The sequence below is a fragment of the Gadus macrocephalus genome, chromosome 2 (assembly GCF_031168955.1).
Source record: "Gadus macrocephalus chromosome 2, ASM3116895v1".
Taxonomy (NCBI): Eukaryota; Metazoa; Chordata; class Actinopteri; order Gadiformes; family Gadidae; genus Gadus; species Gadus macrocephalus.
In genome coordinates, this window is record NC_082383.1 from 9,220,215 (window position 1) to 9,241,793 (window position 21,579).

Genomic DNA, 21,579 nt, shown 5'->3' on the forward strand with positions numbered 1-21,579 from the left:
ATCCAAAGTGGCTTGAACCAGGTTGAACCCAACTTTAAATATTCACACGATTTAAAAAAATATTTTTTTTTCTTGACTTTTAAGGAAAATTTATTATTGTCATAACTTGTGTGCAAGATTTTCTTCCTTCCTTCAAACATGTCCGAATGACAGCACACAGACCAGCCATCAAATTCAATGTTTGCGCCGTGTGCGTGCGTGCGTGCGTGCGTGCGTGCGTGCGTGCGTGCGTGCGTGCGTGCGTGCGTGCGTGCGTGCGTGCGTGCGTGCGTGCGTGCGTGCGTGCGTGCGTGTGTGTGTACGTGTACGCGTGTGTGTACCTGTCCGGCAGTTCCAGCCACCACCAGCTTGTTGCTGTATTTACACAGAGTGATCTTCTGGATGCCAAGCCTAGGGTCATCGCTGTAGGGGTCAAAACATCCCACCTACACACAGAAACACACACACACACACACGTTAATTTCGTTAACGGAATATATGAAGAAAAATGTTCTTCAACTACCTTTCTTCCATGACTAAGACGAGACGTTGACGAGCTAAAAAAATTGATATTTGATGTTAAAACTATGATGAAATGTACGTTTTGTTTTCGTTGACTAAACGAGACAGGACTAAAATGTTAGTGGTGTGCTATTTGGACATTCAAAATGCATGATATTTTTTGCGTCTAGCCTGTCTGTCCAAATGTATCCCGGGCATTGGTTGAATTAGAGATGCCCTGTGGCTTCAAGTTAGGCGGGAAGACAGACAGACAGATATTTTTAATGCTATAGACCCTAATAGGGTCTATAGCATATAACCACGTTTTCTGATTACAGTTTAATGCATTTTTCACAATTTACCAGCTCTCATTTTGAAGAGCTGAACAGACAGATTAACTGGAAATACTTAGCAGGTGTCCATATACCAGGGATTAGCCTAATTGAATTAGTTTAAAAGAGAAAACATTTTGACTGAAAGTAATGACTAAAAGTTGACTAAAATGTAAAGACTTTTGGTTGACTAAAACTAGACTAAAACTACGAAGGAAAACAATGACTAAAATGTGACTAAAACTAATAAGCATTTTCGTCTAGACTAAATCTAAAATAGCTGACAAAATTAACACACACACACACACACACACACACACACACACACACAGTTTAAACTGCAGATACTGCATCTCTAATAAACACTGGTAGTTAAAATTGTAGTGTGTCCTAAATGATTACCGTGTCATTAGCCTACCAAACCATGACATCATCCTGCACCACTTTGAGCCTTTAACAGCAGTGACATCTCCGTTATTTAGTGTGGTTCCTCAGAGGCGTGATAAAAGTAAATGAATGTATAAATATTTTTGGGTACCTCTGTAATGACAGATAGAATCTTAAATAAAATGTTGGAAGAAATGTTACAGATAATTCAAAAGAGGCATGTATTGACATTAAAAGTCCAAACCTTACTATATACAGCAAGTTGACACACACAGAGCGAGAGAGCGAGAGAGCGAGAGAGCGAGAGAGCGAGAGAGAACACCAGCAAGGTGTTTTCATTCACTGGGGTCATCCTTTATATGCCCCAAACGTCCCCTGAACACTTCAATATCCAGGATGGCATCCAGGCATCACTAAACACCGCCTGGTCGATGGCACACACATAGCCTGCTGGATCCAACCCGTATACCCCCACTTCGCACACGTACACCGTGATCCTCCCTGGTACAGAACAAATAAAGTACACTTTAACTGCTTCTTGTACGTGCACTTTAAAAAACCGTGCACACAGACGTAAATCCTATGCGCTCCGTAGGAATTTTCACACACATACACACACACACACAGCTGAGGGTTCTGGTTTTCATTACAAGGGGGTGGGGGGCTGTCCATCCATATGGGGCCGGCATTCCAGAGCTTAGAGTTCCGTAACCGTGGGTTACATTTGGAAAGGTAGGAAAGTTTTGGGGGGGGGGGGGGAAAGAGGGGTTAGGGAGGGGGAGATAAAGAGAGGAGGGGTCTACGAAGACAAAACGGGGTGAGGGAAAACAGACATCGGAAGCCTGTGAGGGTACGGAAAGTCTGGTGTAGTAATGTAAACAAAGTAGAGGCCTAGTTCTCATCCTTTTACACACAAGGGACTTTTAACTTGAAGGAGGGTCACGCCCACATTTTAACGACACACACACACACACACACACACACACACACACACACACACACACACACACACACACACACACACACACACACACACACACACACACACACACACACACACACACACACACACACACACACACACACACCTTTTAACATGAATGAGGGTCTCAACAACTAACGTTGCTCTCGACCACATACCAAGAAATGGATAGCGTATTCATTTGCATTGTGGTTTTAAGAGGTTTCTCTGGGACAAACCTCACGACTAACAATGTTTGACAGTGGACAGGAGTTTCACAGAAAGTCTGCAAAAGCAAAACTATGCTTCGAAATATAACAAAGGGAATCCAATACTTATGAAATATGAATACACAGCAGAAAACATTCAAGTTCAGTCCTTAACTAGCCTTTAACACAACTATGAACTAATACTAACTCGATTTGCCAAATTTTTTCATTGAATATACATTACGATTCTTAACATACAGAGAAACAAACAGTGCTGAATCAGAAGTAATAACAGTAGAGGAATGGAGCCAATCTGCCTCTCCAAGACAAACAGTGATTACAAAGAATAACGGCCCCCAGAACCAAACGCATTTAAACCATAAGATTGAAAAGTGGGCCACTGTGTGCGCGTGCGTGCGTTAGACAAATGCTTTTTTTCGGCAGTATGTAAAGGGCAATTCTTTGAGTTCACCACTCTTAAGGGAATCTCTCTCTCCAACTGTTCCTACCTCTCCCTCCACCCCTCCCTCCCTCCCCCTCACCTTCCTGAAGGGGGGCCACTCGTCCTCTTCCTCCCGCCGGTCGTCAGGGTCGTCGTCGGGGCCCTGGGGGTCGTCGGCGGGGTCGCAGTCCGTGTGGAAGACGCCGGCAGTGGAGAGCTTGTAGATCGGCGTGAGGGCCACGCCCGATGCATCCCAGAAGCGTACGGTGCCGTCCTCGTGGCTGAAACACACACACACACACACACACACACACAGTCAGACCCCAGGATGCACTGCAGGCAACCCAGACTGATCTACGGACGGTTGAGGTTATTATTATAATTATTTATAATACAGATTAATTAATTAAAAAGAAGGGAGAGACGTATTGTGAGATGCGGGACTGTTTGGCTTCTCCGTGGACATGGATATGACGAAACTGTGCAGGCGTGCATGGTAACGTGCACTCCCACTGGAGGAGCCGGGATGAGAATGAGATGAAGCTTCCGGAAAAGGAGACTATATAAATAACTGGTACTTTCTCACAAGCTCAGCTCTACTGGGAACATGTGTGCAAGAGGAAACGCTTGAGTAATGTTTAATGTCTATATAGTTCAATAATTGGCTGTGTGTGTTTGCGTGCGTGCGTGTGCTTGCGTGCGTGCGTGTACCCAGTCAGTAGCAGTTCCTGCTGTTTCGCTGACGGCGCCAGGTTTTTCCCTCCACAGATCGGCCAACTCTGCAAAAACCAGACAGCTTGGATTAAACATAAATAATATAATGAAATAAAAGCCTGACATTTGCATTTCCCAGTACATACCACTTTTTTAACTTCTACCTGACCAAACTCATGCACGGCATAGCTCACCTCAGCAGATAAGTGTTTTTTTTTGCAGCACCTTCTAGGGTAGTTGGGTGTACCTCCTGTACAGAGCCCTACCCTCAACAAACTAAGCTCTACTCGTCTAACCGATGAGCCACTTAAAAATGTTTTGTTTTTTTAGAAAGCTTCTACTTCTTCTACCGCTTTGCTTTTTCCTGATTCTATATTTTTTCACATAAAAACACAAGAAAAAAAAAACAAGCACAAACGATAAACACAACAGATACATTTGATTTAAACATTGACCGCTTCATACTGTAGCTCTGCTGCAGTTTATTTTCCCATGTTGTGATCCTTCCCTGCGCCGACCCCTTACCGGCAGAGCCCACTCACCCCGCGCTGCTGCTGCTGCTGCTGCTGCTGCGGTGCCTGTCGCTGGGCGCGGCCGGCCTGCAGCACCCTGTCCCACAGCTTGGGGGGTACGCTGGAGACGTGGCATGAGCAGGTGATGGCCGAGGAGTGCAGCGGGGCCAGGTAGGGGGTGGGCAGCGTGGGCCAGCCGGGGGTGTGCAGGTCCACCACCACCAGCTCCTCGTCCAGCAGCACCACCACGGCCGAGGGCTCGTCAAACTCTGGGGGAGGGGGGGGGGGGCGAGTCGGGCTGTTTAGACGTGGATTACCCATGATGCAGTGCTAAACTTTGCAGGCCTTACAGATGTAATTTCTAATGATGCCAATGCAGTATGTAAAATCCACCTTACAGCAAATTCATCTTCAACCGACCGTTCCAATCTACATTTTATTTTCCATGATGCACCAACTAGCTTTACAGCAATACCTCCATTTTAAAGTCACCCCCAAACACGTCGACATCCCTGGGGCAACTGACTCTTTGGAAGCACAAAACTAATAATTGATCCGTTGAACACATGTGCTTCACACGCCCCGGCCCATAACCCTGAGAGTGAGTCATATTCCGCCCGAGCCACGTGGGCCCCCCCCCCCCCACCTTGCTCCCGCTCCACGCTGTGGATGGTGAAGAAGTCGATGACCCGGGACGTGAAGTCCAGCGTGACGTGCTCCTTGTCCTGCTGGACGGTCAGACAGTGGCGGTCCCCGTAGCTCGCCCTGGGCATCCCACCGCTGTACAGCAGCATGGGAGCACTGGAGAGCGGGCCAGAGAGCCAGCAGGTGGACAGAGTAGCATGGACAGTATAGTCAGTAGGGACGACCATGACGGGAGAACACTTGTCACTCTGTCCCAATTCTGGGAAACGGGGTCATGAAATCGCTCACAACCATTACCAAATGATCTCTTCTGTACTAGTAGTCATTTCTTTGTAGTACTTGCTTTGGCAATGTAAGGGTTTATTGTCCATGCCAATAAAGCTATTTTTGAATTGAGAGCGTGTGAAAAATAGATGAATAGATGAAATGTATTCCCATTTGATTATATGTTCTCAACAATAAATTGGGATTGATCCTAATCCTCAATGGTGCTACTTGATAGAACCAGCCGAGAGAGGGGGGCCCTCAACAGGAGAGAGGGGGGCCCTCAACAGGAGAGAGGGGGGCCCTCAACAGGAGAGAGGGGGGCCCTCAACAGGAGAGAGGGGGGCCCTCAACAGGAGAGCCCTCAACAGGAGAGCGGGGGGCCCTCACCCAGACACTGTGGTCCTCAGAAGGATCTTGCTAATGGCCTTGCAGGGGAACGGACCTGGGGACGAGGAAAGGAGCTCATTCAGTGACACCCCAATGTTTTCCAAGCCACACATTCATCTTCTTTCTGAACATTACAACAAAACTGTTTGTATCAGGCTTCTAACTGTTCTGACCTAGCACAATACACATTCAACAACTACTCAGACACAATCACAAACAAGTGGCTGCAACTGAGGGAACATCGCTAAACACATCCAATAGTTGATTCAATCAATATGCAGGTAAGTGAGTCATCGAGAACAGAAGCCAGGCGCAGCCCATCAATACAACAGTCCACCCACAGCCTCCACCAGTCAGTCTCACCATAGGGGATGGTGGAGGATACTGGCTGCTGGGTGTAGGGGTTACCGCTGGTTACTGCCCACACCGAGTAGCCCCCGTCGTTATGGGAACCGACGAACGACTTCCCGGAACGCTCCCACACCAGGCTCTCTAGTTGCTGCGCGCACGCACACACACACACACACACACACACACACACACACACACACACACACACACACACACACACACACACACACACACACACACACACACACACACACACACACACACACACACACACACACACACACACACACACACACACTCTGCGTCAAGGCTTTGTTGGATTATTCATCAGTAGACAAAGTCCTTTAATTTATTTATTGTAGGGATGCACCGAAAGTTCGGCCACCGAAAATGGCCCAAAACATAATTTTCGGTTTCGGCCGAAGGAGTAAAAAGGCCGGAAAAAAAATACCAAACATTTCTATTTTTGATGATGATGATTTTGAAAAAAAGCAACCAGTGAGGAATGAGCCAGGTGCGCTTCGTCAAAAGAGAGATTAAAAAAGAGCCGCACTTAAGTTTGTAAACAACCAAATGACTATACACAGAGATGAAAAAAGAGCCGGGCGCACCTGTTAAAATGAAGGAATGAAATGAATGAAAAACAGCAAAAGCCACATTCGGTATTCGGTTTCGGCCAACTGTTTCAGTATATTCGGTTTTGGTTGGGGCCAAGAAATTTCATTTCGGTGCATCCCTAATTTATTGCCTAATTATTTGTCATTTTATAAACATTTAATCCTTAGAAAGAGTGTATGGGAGAGTAAATGCTAAGTATAAAAGAGTGATTTAGATAAAGGGATGAAATTGGTTAATTAATGTGGTTTGAAAGTTATACACACACACACGTCATTTCCAAGACTCTTTACACCCCAAAGTCGGCGTGAGCGAGTGCAAGTGAGTGAGGAATACCTGCTTGCCCAGGAAGAGGTGATCCACGTGGCGCGTGCTCAGATCCCATAGCACCACCAGGCCTCGACTGTAGCCTATCAGAATCACCCCTGGCTGCTGGGGGTGTTCCTGGAGAGACTCCACTGGCCCCAGAGACTTGCCACATCGGTAGTCATCTGGCAAGCTGAATAAACATCATTACATCAACAAACAAAAAGATTCAAACATGCTAAACCAACTCATGGAGAACTGTTAAAATCTAGTTTTGGCTCAATGATGTGGCAAACTGAATCAATCTACAAACAGACAGGGGTTAAACTCAGTGGACCAACTGCCTGTTCATGCTGTTACAGTTTAACAACACTCGACAAATGTTGTTTGTGGTACTGCCAACTCAAAATTTTAAGCACATTGCTAAATGACAATTATTTGATTAGGCCTAAAATCACATCAGCCATCCTGATCTACATTATTTTTTCATCACTCTGTATCCGTTACTGCCAATGTTAAAATACAGCAAAAACCATATCCTGTTGGAACCAGCTCAAGACCCGCTGTGTAGCAAGTCTACATGTGGTTGAGAAGACTGTACAGGAGAGGAAACGACATCTGTTCACAGCCACACACACACCAATCTGACTCAACCATCGTACACAAAAGTATGTGTACAGTGGAGCAAACAAGGTACGCCTACCTAGAGCTCCTGGTTGGTAGCTCAACTCACGTGAACGGATATTCCAAAAACATTTTTCAGCCAGCCAATGCTACTGAAAATGGGGTTTAAAACATTCAGTCAACCCATTGCATGATGTCATTGGTGGTTTTTGAAAAAGCATTGGCTGTGTGCGGCTTGCACGGATAGATAGTGATCTCTATTTTACGGATCTTGATTGTAGAGATAGTGAGAAAATCTTTCGCCCCGGTTTTGGCCAAGCTGTTTCAGGCGATTGGCTCTTCCAGTTTTAAATGTACATTTTTGTATTTTGGAGTGTGTGTATAGCAGGCTGTTTCACAATACTTTCTTCAGCATTCCCAAAGTTCCCTGACAGACAACGAAGGGACCCTGGTTTTCCATCAACTAGAGTTGAACGTGTTCCCCAATTGTCAATATTCCTCTTGTAGGCCAAAGGGTTTACAAATCACAATACCCATCATGCCGAAAGAGAAAGACATTTGCCAGAGGTTCCTTTGTTCACAGCTGACCAGCAGGATCATATCAGAAACCAAGACTAAATTATAGTATCAGAAGCAATCCCACAAAGAGAAAGATTGATTACCAAGCGTCGGATAAAATATGAGAAGATACTAGAAGAACACTATTAAAGTCAATCACGCGTGTGTGCGTGTGAACTCAATAACCTACAGAAATGATAATCAACATGATCAAAATCCTAAAATCACATCAAAAACAATAACACACCGCAACAACGCCACAGCCCATGCCAGGGGGTCCCCGCAGCACACGGGCTGAGGGCGTGGAGCTGTCCGCAGAGCGCGTTCATCCAGAGCTACTCCTCTCTGCAGAGATAACCAGGACACAACACGAGGCTGGGCCCGCGCAGCAGGGGAACCCGGGCCAGACACACATTCCTCAGAGGACACACACACACACACACACACACACACACACACACACACACACACACACACACACACACACACACGAGGGTTTGAGGTTGATGAGCGGCCGGGCGAACATGAGAGACAGAGAGAAAGGGAGAAAGAGAGAGAGCCGCAGGAGGAAGAGCGGTGGAGAAAGCTCTCAGGGCACTTGGCTACAGATGAGGCAGAAGAACTACATAGAGACAGCCAACCAACCCCACACACACACACACACACACACTCCATTTCTCTCTCGCGCTCCCTCAGCAAGGAAGATGGTTCCGGAAGCAGAGGAGCAGAAACATTGCAGACAAAGCCCTGCATTGTCCGTCATTCAACAAGTACTTTTAGGTAATCCAGCGTCCTGCTAACATGGTGATGAGCCTGTGTATGTCCACTGGTGATTCGGCTAGAACGTTTCCCCAACCGGAACACCAAGTATTGGCAGCTGTTACAAAGCCTCGCAATCACAGGCTCTGACACACACACACACACACACACACACACACACACACCCCTGGGAGGCCTCAACCCTGCCCACTTCCCTCAACAGCCCGGTGTAATGAGGGGTTCGGAGATTGGTCTGAAATACACAGCAGACAGAAGAACGCCTGGCACGCTGGACACACACAAACACGCACGCACACACACACACGCACGCACGCACGCACGCACACGTCTGGCTCCTCTTTGGGCAATAATAACAGTAAACACTGGTCTCGAATGTTAAACCCCACACACAAACAAACAGAGCGATTGAGAAAACGTTTGCAGATCCAAGTGTTTACATGTCTTGGGAAACAGTCAAGAGCTGCAATACCACTGTTCACTTACAAACGTAGCCATCCGCTGTCATATGAATGTATGCTGAAAGCATGCGGCTGTGTGTACTTCTTTGTGGGAATGAGATCCGTGACTAATGACTGCAGGAAACCTTGCACGACTGACACCTGGAAATGGACCACCTGGTGGTGATGTTTCTGCCTAGATTGTATTTGTATTCCACAACAATGCAAGGGAGGCATTTCCGATGCGGTGCTATGCCGTCCCCAAGAATGCTTGTTTGTTTTTAGAGTCATCTCACAGCCTCTTCTGGTCCTTCAACTCACATGACCCCAGCTGACCCCTAGTGCCCCATTAACCTCCAAGTGCGTGTGTGGGTGTGTTGACATGCCCAGCAGGAGCTCCGACACAGGGTGAGCACGGTGTTCCAGCCCAAGAAAGGACATGAAGTGTGGAAGATTGAGGGAGTGCCTGTAAAAACAGTTCAACAGCACCTCTCTCGCTACTTATGATCCTCATGCCGTACGCTGACGATATTTTAATGAATTATCACAAGTAATTTCGGCATGAAACATTGGAAATGAGTAACTGTCAACACAAGTCGTAAAGCTGTGGAAGCAAAAGTATAAACAGCGCTAGGTATCTTAAAAAGTTCCCCCCGTCACTTAATGTGCTGGATCTATACTACATGTACATCCAGATGTCCCATACCCACAATACTGCCTCAACCAGATGATCTGATCATCCAAACATATGTTACTATTGTTAGTGCTACTTTGCCATTATGTTATTTTTTCATTGACCAGTTAAAGAGTAATTAAACCCATAAAAAGATGGTCCGTTTGGGTGAATAGTGTTGGTGAACATTTCCGTGTACTTTTTTTAAACTCAAATGACAATCAGCTCTCCATTGCCTACACACTCCAGCTCAAGAGAATTTGACAAGAGAACACCTCTTGCACTCGCTCCTATGCAACCCAATGGGTCAGTTTTTCCTAAACATTTACGACTGTCACGATCACATTTTTGGAAACTAATAAGCATGTTCCCTAAAACAGGGTTTACTTAGCCTTTATACAGCACTAGGTTAATGTTAGCAATTTTCTCCCATTGTCGTAAACTTCCATCGATGGAAGTATCGAAGAAGAAACATGGCCAGCACGTGCTCACTCACCTCTGTATGACCTGGTCTTGGAGAAGTGATTGGTTCTCCCTCAGCGACAGGCGTGGCAAATCCAGGAAGTGGACGCCCCCTCCCTCGGTCCCGACACAGAGCAGGTCACATGACCCCAGGAGGAGGAGGACGGTGACCCGTGAGGTGCTGCAGGGACAAGAGACAGCAGCTTAAACACCCAGCGAGGAGTGGTGGACCCCGTCAAGTAGTGCAAGGACAAGGGACAGCAGCTTGTTTTACGAGCACAGAGTTATGGACCTGTGAGGTAGTTCCAGGACAAGAGACAGCAACCCGTGTGATAAGACAGAGCTTCGATTCACATTTTTTCAGTCACATGGGAGGTCATTTAATGCCCTCTTAGCATCTTACATGCAACATAAAAAATTGACATAACATGTGATGTGTAATTGCAATGTGGTCTATGCCAGACAAACGACCTTGTGGAGGCTGAAAATGTTGTACGTTTATATTGGAGCTGGAAGTTTATATTGGAGCTGGAATCAAAACATCACAAAGCAGACATGAACAAACAAGAGACGAACGAGAAGGTCAGAAATGTCAGGGAGATCCTCAGATAAAAATGCACCTGCAGTTCTCGATGCCGGGCCTCCCTGGGAGGCAGTAACTACGCACTTCCTGGAGCCCCACCGTTGGCTCCCGTCTGGCTCCGCCCACTTCCCTGGGAGCCCCGCCCACCAGCTCCCACAGATGGATGGAGTTGTCGTCGAGCAGTGACAGAAGCCGGCCCTATTGGTTGGGAGGCGGAGGGAAGAGGAGGGGTCAATCTTGGCCTGCTCGGGGCATTGTAGGTACGATTTAAGAACTATTCTTCTATAATGTATGAGCCAATTTAGATTTTAGACCACTCTACATCTTTCCTGTCAATCACTGGTGCATTAAGTGCAACACAGAGCAGCGATGTGAGGGACTCAAGGGAATAATTCTCTCTCCATTCATAATTCTTGAATCTTACCTACAGCAAATTTAGCAGCATGACGTAAATATTTAAAACAACAGATAGTGCATCATCCCCCAGCTCACCTGAGCGGGCAGGAATTGGATCTGGGTGACAGCGGCGGTGTCTTTGTGCAGCCCTGTGAACTCCACGCCAGGAGCGCCATATCTGGAGGGGAGGGGGAGTCAAGGAGAAACTACACAGGGAGGGAGAACCGAACCCAGCCATGGACGCCACCAGCACACAACTACCTTAGTACACACCTACTATAGTACACAACCAGCTCTCAGCAAGTCTTGAAGTGCTGTCGCGCACTGCAGTGTCGGACTGCATTAAAGTGGACAAAAAGGTATAATAGGATATTATTTTTGAAACAAGGATCCCAAGAAGACATACTGGAGAGACATACGGAGATTGAGAGGAATAGAGAGAGTGAGAGTGAATGAGATGCATCAGTGTGGTCATCTAAAGGCAGTAAAATCTTTGGAGCCATGTTGCCATGGGTGCCATAATAGAGGAGTTAGCAAGCTAACGGCAAGTTAGCTGCAATTACAAACCTCAGATGACGCAGAGACAGCCCAGTGTGTGCACAGGTTACATAGCTATCTCAACAGGAACCACCCTATGTTAGCTCAGTAAATTAAGCAGGGTTGTTAAAAGTAGATACACTCCTACACAAGCCAGGCTAAACTTTAAAATTCACAGAGGTTTCCCTCCCCACACACAATATATAATATCCTGAAGGCGTCTTAATTGAAAATGCATAAACTGAGGGCAATTTAAAGTTGTGTGCGTGCGACGCCGTGCGTGCGTGCGTGCGTGTGTGCGTGTTCCCCCACCACCAGTTCCGTATGCAGGATTTTATCGGTCTCTGTTCTGATTCCCGACATTCTCGCTCTGCCTCTCTAGGGTCTTGTGAAGTGCACTACAGGCATTCCAAACATTCACCTCCTCTCTTCAGGGGTCTTCATATTTAGGTGCAAGTGTGTTTGTCTTTTAGAAGCCTGTTTACTCATGGAACATGAGTGTTGGAGCCATTTCATTTGAAGATTTACAAGAGTCACACTTATGTTGTTTTGGTCAATGACGCAATCACTGCGTGTCCCGTGCCTCTAACGCGGGCGCGACACAGGAGACGCAGACAGAAATTGTTTTTCAGCCGCTCGGTACCAGGCCGTATCTATGGTAAATGGTCAACGTGAATGGTCAACATGGAACACCATAGCAGCCCAAGACACAGGTGTTAGAGGGAAAACAAAAACAAACACGATGTTGGGATCACCAACACCTAAACAAGAGCAGGAGACTGTATTAAAAAAAAAGGCGCCTTCTTCAGTAGAGGGGTCCACACGAATGGCACAGACCCAATGGAGCGTCGCCGACAAAGTTGGTAGGAATGTTTTAAAGTTAAACTTTAAAACCACATGATCTTTGATTGATATGTTCCCATGTGGCCACGTCCTCTTCTCTGGGTAATTGCGTGCGTTTCTAAATCTACTACTCCAGTAACATGACTCAGGAGCATGTCAACAAACCATCCCATCTCCTCTCATTTCCATCTACTTATGTCCAAACAGATGAATGGATTCAGACACAGGTTACGCAGGGAGGAGCAGGTCCGCCGCAGCCGGTTGCGGATCAAACTCGCAACCGTTGGGCTGCAAGTAGAGAGGTTCCGGAAAGTGTGGGCTCCATCCTCTTTGATCCACCCTGCAGCTCTGCATTTCTGACGGAAACCGTATAAACTGGCGGTGCATTGAAACCTGTGGTTCTAGCCCAGGTAATTGCAGCAAGATCAGAAACAGAGCATAGTCGACTCTTACCATGGCACATTGTAGCTAACTCTATGGCCCAACTGAGACAAAAAGGTAAAAAAACACAAATAAAAATCAATAAAAAGAACAATGAAAGGTTAACCCCATGCCAGACAGCCAAAGGCATCAATATGAATCTCATTGCTAGCAGATGTCATGACGAACATGAAATAAATAGAAATAGAAGAAAAAAGTCATCCATGTCCTCACATATTCCTTGCTGTTCTTGAGTTTAAACTGCAAGTTAGTGGTGAATCTATAAGCAGAGTTTTCTGGACGTATATTCTACCGCCTACAGGGACTGTTCATGGTATCCAGTAATTCCATTGACTTTTCAAGGACAGACTACAGACGCCCCAAGTAACTCATTGGCATAGAGAATGCTCCTAATGATGGTTGGTACTAGATCAGACGATACAGATGCGATGTGAAGACCACTGCGTGTTTGTTTGTGCTTTTGTTAATACGGTTACTAAATTAATAGCAGTATAAATTTCCCCTACATAATTTTCCCTTCTAATACACTATTCAGCCTTTGCTAGCGTGCTGCGGTGACTGGACTGGATGCCTGGACTCTCCTCATGGTTAACCGGCCAGCTCCACATCATACATTTAATATGATTTGCATGTATTTACCTGTATGTCAATTATGGCACCCATTGTACTCCTGACCGTCCCTGGAAGAAGGGATCCCCTACTATACGTTTCTTCAAGATTTCTTCCTTGCTAATTCAAGGGAGTTTTTCTTGCCCGTGTGGGGGCGTGGGTAAAGGGGGTGTCATAAATAGTTGGTCTGTTAAGCCCATTGAGACTGTGATGGTGATGAAGGGCCTTACAAATAAAATTGAATCATAAAAGATTCAAAGTAAGACCTGTCCCGCTGTTAATTAGACAAAATGAAGCCCATGCCCTATAGTCTCCTTTAATTACTTTCCTTGTCACTTCAGGTGCTGGTTTCTGTTGCAACCAAAACCATATACTCTCTTCATTGAATTTCCATAATTTTCATTCGATCGCTTTGGAGAATAATTAACTAACGTCTTCTCTTGTTTATCACAGGCCGCCTAGCAAACAGATGGGAAGGTATTCCAGCATGCTTTATAACAGGGACCTCACAGACAACAGGCGTTCCACTCTGTGACTATAAAGATATCAACAGACGGGGGACGCGTGGTCTCTTTTGACTCTGAGCCAAACGCTTCTGGGCTGGATGTCTGCAGTCGACACGTAGGCATCCTACAAGAAGACCTCCAACCCCTACATGCTCATCCTGCCGCTTTGAATAAAAGCTTCCGCTGAATGACTCCAGTCAATTCCAAGAGAGACTAAGTTGGGACAAAATCAGACAGATCGACCAATTGGGATGATAGAACGTGACCTGATGTAACCACAGGTAGACCTGTTTATCCACAGCCATTTCCAAATGAGGCCAAGAACCAACTGAGATCACGGTTTGCTCCAAAATGACCTGGCACTCAGGAAATGCCCTCGGCGACAGATGCCACGGCCAAATATGGAAGAAAGGAAAGAGATGGCAAAGGGACATAATATTGGCAGGACAGAAGACGCTGATTATCCCAATAATCTGTGCATATCACACACACACAGACACACACAGGTGATGGTCAATCCAATCTTTGTGATCTACCGACCATGAAGACAAACAACCTGCTGCTAATGACCACTTTAAAAACACACATGGAGTCACTATAATGACCGCTAATGAGTGAAACACTCATTAACACACATACACAGGGGAGCAGTGTGTGATTGGTCAGCGATGCAGAGAGCCGTGTTGGGAAGGATAAAGCGATTTCACGGCCTGAATACGCATCAACAGACAACATTGTCACACACAAACATATCTCCACAGACCAAACTCATAGAATAATCAATTCATGGCTTTATTGAACTGTGGGTGGATGGCACCAAGCTTCTTAACAAAAGTGATGTCTTGTGTCACATAATAAGTAACTCAACAATGCAACACAACTTCTGAGTGATTATCTCAAAGACACACACACACACACACACACACACACACACACACACACACACACACACACACACACACACACACACACACACACACACACACCCACCCACCCCCCCCCCCCCCCCCCCCCCCTTGGGTAATGGAGGCCTGTGACAGGGTTAGCTGAACAACTCCTCCCAGCCACTTGAGAAAAAATGCTCTGCGGCTTGCATCTATCCCCCCCACCCCTCTTCTCCCCTTTTCGTTTGAGCCCTCACACCCATACACAAGCACACAGTCCGATTGGCTGCTTTGAAAAGGGAGAGATGAAGGACGGAGAGGGAATGAGACAGTTGGGTCAGATTGGGAGTGAGAGACTGTTGGGTGAGATAAGGAGTGAGAGACTGTCGGGTGAGATAAGGAGTGAGAGACTGTCGGGTGAGATAAGGAGTGAGAGACTGTTGGGTGAGATAAGGAGTGAGAGACTGTTGGGCGAGATAAGGAGTGAGAGACAGTTGGGTCAGATTGGGAGTGAGAGACTGTTGGGTGAGATAAGGAGTGAGACTGTTGGGTGAGATAAGGAGTGAGAGACTGTTGGGTGAGATAAAGAGTGTGAGACTGTTGGGTGAGATAAAGAGTGTGAGACTGTTGGGTCAGATTGGGAGTGAGAGACTGTTGGGTGAGATAAACATTTGGGATGAGAGGGTTTGAGCCGAAGCTGGGCGAGAGCGAGTGAGAAAGAGACAATGTGGTTAGAGGTGGAGGGATACAGTGGCCCAATGAAAATAAGGAACTAATATAACCTGCAAGAAACAAGGGAAAGGGGAAGAAAGGGAAAAAGGGACAGGCGGGAGAGATATACGCAGAAATGGAGTGTGATAGAGGGACACAAAGGGATGAGGAGTGTAGGAACACAGAGAAACACGGGGGGAAAAACAAACAGATTGGGTCCAGCAGGGAGAGACGTGATCGGGGAGAGTCGACAGAAAGATGAATCAGCGACCGCTGGCCCAGCTGGCTTCCATCAGACTGGCTGACCCGAAAACACACATACACCCCAAAACACACCTCTTTATTGGTGCGTTTGCATTTTGGTAGTGTGAACACACAGCTGAATGCTGCACTTGGTATTACAACTCCTATTATCCTCCTATAAACCCAATTTGAGTAACTATACCTTTCATGAGACAATCAGGAATGTTTAAATTTCCATACAACAAGCAGGAGATCTCCAGTAGAAAAAAAAAATAATACATTGGCTTGTCCCAACCAAAACAGGGGCAGCAGCACGACCAAGCAAACAAACCTATCCATCTTTTCCAGCTCACATGCCAGAGATAGAGAAAATACTCGGGACGGTTGTAACAATGGAAAAACACTGCAAGCCCTCCTCTGTGGTGGGCTAATTGACAACAGAAGAAGAGAGGCGACTCCTCAGAGTGGCCCATTGGCCTCTGGAGGAACCCAGAAAATATCTGGAAAGTTCTGGAGAGAGACATGCCACAGAGGTCTTCTCAGACCAAGAATAGGAGTATTTGGTAGGGTACATCTCAGTACAAAGTACCAATAAGTTATTTGCATTTTGATTATGCTAACCATAATGTCACCAATGAAAACTGTGAAATCCCTCATTTTCATGCAGGGCTATTTGTTTTTCGTTCAAATGCTTTGTTGTACTAGAACAAAATAGAAACCATACAGAAAAGTGTCAAGTTTTAGGAATCCCCCTCCATTATTAAAGAAATATTTTCCCGCCCAGCTGTAGATCGTCCCCAGTGACAGGATGTGTCTTTGTTCCAAACTGTTTCACTACATTCACATGGTTTGATAAAGAGTGGAACAGGTTTTGGCTACAGCACACGTTATTATGCTGGCCGGGCTGAGGCCATCTATTAACAGATGTGAGAGTTATTCTTTGCGTTGCAATGAGAGGTGGGCCATTCCAAGTATATTAAAGCTGGATTTATAGTTGTTTGCATCAAACACGGATGATCAGATAAAAAGTTGATAATTTGCATTTGTATACATAAAGATCCGATAAATCGCATTCTCGAAGGTTGCCAAATATTCAGAAAACACGGCCCTTCACCCTAAAGGAGAAAACTCAGAAACGCACCGAGACACGACTGGCCAGAACAGTGAAACACACACTGGCATGTTTATCCTTGCATTCGTGTCAATATTAGCCGTTCCGCGGTCGGCAGCAATGTGACAGGACGTCAAACAACATTTTAACGTGAATCAGCGCAAAGTGGGCGAGCATTCCGGCGACTTCAAACCGCCACCGGAATGAATACATAAATAAGTTGTCAGTTGAGAGAGGAGTGGATGTTGGGAAATGGGGTCACTAAGCATCTGAACAGCAGTGCAGGAGACACACTGCAGCTGGTTCGAGGTTCACACACACAGAGCAAGTGTGTTTCTAGCCGTTATCCCTGTTCCATTTCAAAAACAAGATTGAGCAACAGCCCACCAGCCCCTGTCTGCTCACAAGGGGCTCGTCCCACGTTCGCACACGCTTTTATGCTTCAGTTCGACAAGGTGACGATTGCCATCGATGCTGGGCTGAGGAGTAGGTTACATTTCTGTCTCCCTCTTTATTTTTAAACCCCATTCAGTCTGCATACAGCCTCCGCATCCACAGCACTGGTTGTCTTGGAAACCGCCTCTGAAGCAGCCCTTCATTAAGACGAGACCTCGCAACAAAGCCCTTACTCACCCAGTGTGCACACACACACACACACACACACACACACACACACACACACACAGGGTTAACCCAGGGCAGTGCAACATGAATTCCACAACAGGAGCCTAACTCCCCTGGATCCAGGCCAGCCAGTCTCCCCCTCGACGCACACACTCTCCTTCCCCGTCCCAATCCTCACCGTGTGGTCAGAACAGGGGATCTCTGGGTGTAATATGACTCTGGGCTTCACAAACAGAAAGGCAAGCAAGAAAAAGTGTGTGTGTGTGTGTGTGTGCGCGTCTCTGGTCATTATGCACGCAAACAAAACCAAACGGTGAGAAAAGTGCAGATATGGCGCGCCTCTGGAATTTTAACAAAACACCTCAGGGGCAAAGCTTTGAGATCCACATTGTCCTTTTTGTGTGTCCAAAAGTTAGCAGCCATCCATGTTTAACATACGTTTAAAAATGGGTAAGGCTTTATTCATTGTAGCTTAGTGGTTGGACGGCTCTGCAAGGGACTCGTGTTTGTTCAACAACAGCACTGCATCTCATTGTCTACATCTCTTCCGCCTTCTCTCTCTCGCTGTCCGTGTTCACGCACGTGTCTCCAGCCAGAGCCTGGTACCACCAACCTCCCTTACACAGAGAAGCTCTCAAAGCACCCCACACACACACACACACACACACACACACACACACACACACACACACACACACACACACACACACACACACACACACACACACACACACACACACACACACACACACACACACACACACACACACACACACACACAGTCAGCCTCTGAGAGTCTCTTACACACACAATGCATAGCACGGCTCCATCCTCTGGCCGCTGTCGCATTACAGCTAAAAATAACCCCAGGCAAGTATGGTACAACAAACGGTTAGTCAGCATTAACATTATTGTATGCTTGACGATTTCATCGATGATATGGAGGCTTACATCATTGGTTACGGCAGTACAGACCGGTGGCAACTGTACTGCATTACTGAACCTCCCTTTGCCAACGTGAAGCCAAAGCGATGACAGAGCAACCAGTCTATTTCGGTTTTAATACTTGTTTGACAGCAGGCTCAGTCAGAGAATGGCTTCTGGGCGGTATAGCCTACAAACGTAACTATAGAGTAATTTCACGCAACATTACTCAATGGAATTATCTGCAGCACATAAGCTGCTAGGGCACTAGATAACAGGAATCGGGGGGGTGTCGAGTTTTTGAATGAAAAAAAAAGAAGAAAACAAACCCCTGTCACTCGCGTTTTATAGTCGGCTTGATTTGGCCGTGTGTTCTCAAATCTGTGTCTGGAAGTTCTGGCCGAAGCATCTGTGTTCGACTAATGAAGCGCATCTTCAGCAACTTAGAAGAATGTTTCCAGCTTGCGGTAAAGCGACAACAGATATGTGTTGGGATTGCTGGAGATGAGGGAAGAAATGACCCCCAGCTTGGCTCAATTACTCAATTTCCTTTTGATTAAAATGCTATCTTGAATCTCAAACACAATGTGTAGAGCACATTGATCGAATTACCAATACATAGCTACTGACGTTCTCAAAAACGATGAAACACAAAGAAGTGACCTACAAACACCGAGAGAAACAGAATGAGGGAGAGACTAAGAGAAACAGAAAGAGGTCTCGAAGAACAGACTGAAAACATCATAAAAACAGAGGTATTAAGAGAATGAAGAGATCTATAACAGACGGACCGAGAAAGAAACAGAGACAGACAGACAGCAATGAGAAAGAAAAGGCCATCAGTTGGGTGCAGATCTGACGTGCATGGAGACAGAGACAGGGGTCTGAGCCCAGACAGACAGATTGGGGGAAGACTCTGGCCATCAGCCTCAACTTAGGCTACTCTTAACAGCCACTTGGGCACCGACCAAACAGCAAGCCAGTATTCGGACGGGATTGACAGCGTTGAATATCCAAACGTGCCTTGATGCTTCATTACCGAAAGGTAAAAAAATGGCAAATGGGTCAGTTTCAAAAGATGGCGTCAGGGCTACCAAACAACAGCTTACCGTCACATTAGTCAGAGACGAGAATAAAAGACAGCAACAACAGTAGTTTCAGTTCAGAAGTTAACAAGTACACATTTGTTCAAATCGATCTCCCGTAGCATTGGATGACAAAAGCACAAAAAGGTCAGGAGCTAAGGGGCGGGCTGTTACGATGTTGTCAAACGGTATTCCCATGCGTTTGACAACATCCTTACACAATGGTTGCAGATGTTGTTTTACATATCAGACTTCAAAAATAATTGCAAAAATCGTATTTTGTGATGGATACATTTTGACAGCACCAGACTTGGTGCCTATGGCCATGATGTGCAGCCTTGGGTCAAACGCCAGGGAGCTGGGCTGGTGGGGGAACCCATGCTCCACCGTCTGAGAGAGGGACGTAAAGAGAGAGACAGAGAGACCATTCAACGCCATAGAAACACAGGCAAATCACCAGAGGACGGAAAACGGCACACAATGAACTTTACGAGCCCTACTTAAAATCGTTAAATGTCATCTGATGTTATTTGATTTGTAAAACGTACATTTGAAAAACACGGGTAATGTCGTAAGCAGAGACAATGAAGGCCGGGGGGGGGGGGGAGCAATGGTTATTTTTAAACATTTTATTCTTTGTGTGTGCACGCATGTGGGCAAACCATGGAGTCCCCTGGAAATTGTGTGTTCTACTTCTGTAACACATCTAAATAAATACCCTTGAATTTAATAACATGGAAAGTTGTCATCCAAACACTGAAGGAGATGTATGATGTCAATGCATTGTCCGTTTTATGCCAGCTTCTGCACGCATCTTGTTCACTTCAGGTAAAGCTTCTAAAGCTGCCATTTATCATTTGGCTACTGCATTGCCTTAATAGGCATGACAATTTCAACATTAATGTAAATTCTTCCTATTTTTGTTCTTATTTTGAAGGCAACTTTCAACATTTCAAAATCACTCTAGAGTTTAGAGCTGGGATTGACTTCAAGGTCAACGGACTGCTTTGGAAGTTTGGACTATTAGGTCATGAGTTTGGTTCTTGCAATTCTCACTATAATCCCCGTAAACACTCATTCAAACAAGCAAGCACCCTGGAGAACTGGGTCTGAACTGTGGATTAAAGCTGCACTGGGTGAGAAACGAGACCCCAAAGATGTGTAGTATGTCACAGAGGTAAAAGTTCCCTTACTGGGGTCGCAGGAGCAGCAAGACAACGACACACAGGTTAGGTCAACAACAGGCACAGCTGCCCTCAAGAGAAACTGACCTATGCGACCCTTTTAGCAGCCGGTTTCAGTGTGCCTTGGCTTGACAGGGCGATGATTGTGTAATGTCCACTTTGCTATTATTTTGTGTGTATGTGTGTGTGTTCCTTCCAAGAACATAGATACATAAAATAATTATGTAAATCTTCGGCTCCTTCATTTGACAGATGCAGCATAATTTCTAGGACACACCCAGTTTAAATTTTGTATTTGGCCTAGATGTGTCGTTTTAATAACAGTAGGCTACTAGGCATATGCGTTAGTTGACAGACTCTGCATTACTCAAGAGTTCAATGCCATTGATTCAAGGCCATATGAGCTTTCCAAAGACCGAGGGGATCACCCCCGGCTGAAAGCACTGCAATAAATGCTACTTGATACATGTAGTTATCAATCAAGCCCTTGCTCCGGACAAATTATGAAACTTTCAGGAATAACCTACTTTAGCTGCACACCACTTTTGGAGACGGGACTAAACACAGCAGAGTTAAGCCATACGTCACTGACAAAGCATCCAAAGATGCATGCCCCTGGCCTACATAATGGAACTAGGGAAGAAATGGCCGTAGAGATAGTGGTTTAAAATCGAACCTATGCAGACATTGAGGGGGTTGTGCTCATCAACGTTCCAATACACAATAGCCTGCTACTGCTGTTCCGGGACACAGAAC

At 46.0% G+C, this 21,579-nt stretch overlaps 1 protein-coding gene across 2 annotated transcripts in view; it reads right to left on the bottom strand.

Annotated features, from left to right (window-relative positions):
* The window catches only part of llgl1 (LLGL scribble cell polarity complex component 1), a 30,900-nt gene that overhangs the window by 8,433 nt on the left and 888 nt on the right, over positions 1–21,579 (bottom strand). For both annotated transcript variants that reach the window (XM_060039304.1, XM_060039312.1), the window contains exons 2-13: positions 19,932–20,029; positions 11,218–11,299; positions 10,763–10,923; positions 10,177–10,323; positions 6,639–6,801; positions 5,700–5,835; positions 5,337–5,391; positions 4,684–4,838; positions 4,068–4,306; positions 3,523–3,590; positions 2,912–3,092; positions 321–425 (exon numbers count right to left, since the gene is read on the bottom strand). In XM_060039304.1, the coding sequence (XP_059895287.1) occupies positions 321–425; positions 2,912–3,092; positions 3,523–3,590; positions 4,068–4,306; positions 4,684–4,838; positions 5,337–5,391; positions 5,700–5,835; positions 6,639–6,801; positions 10,177–10,323; positions 10,763–10,923; positions 11,218–11,299; positions 19,932–20,029 (1,590 nt within the window). The remainder of the gene's footprint in view (positions 1–320; positions 426–2,911; positions 3,093–3,522; positions 3,591–4,067; positions 4,307–4,683; positions 4,839–5,336; positions 5,392–5,699; positions 5,836–6,638; positions 6,802–10,176; positions 10,324–10,762; positions 10,924–11,217; positions 11,300–19,931; positions 20,030–21,579) is intronic.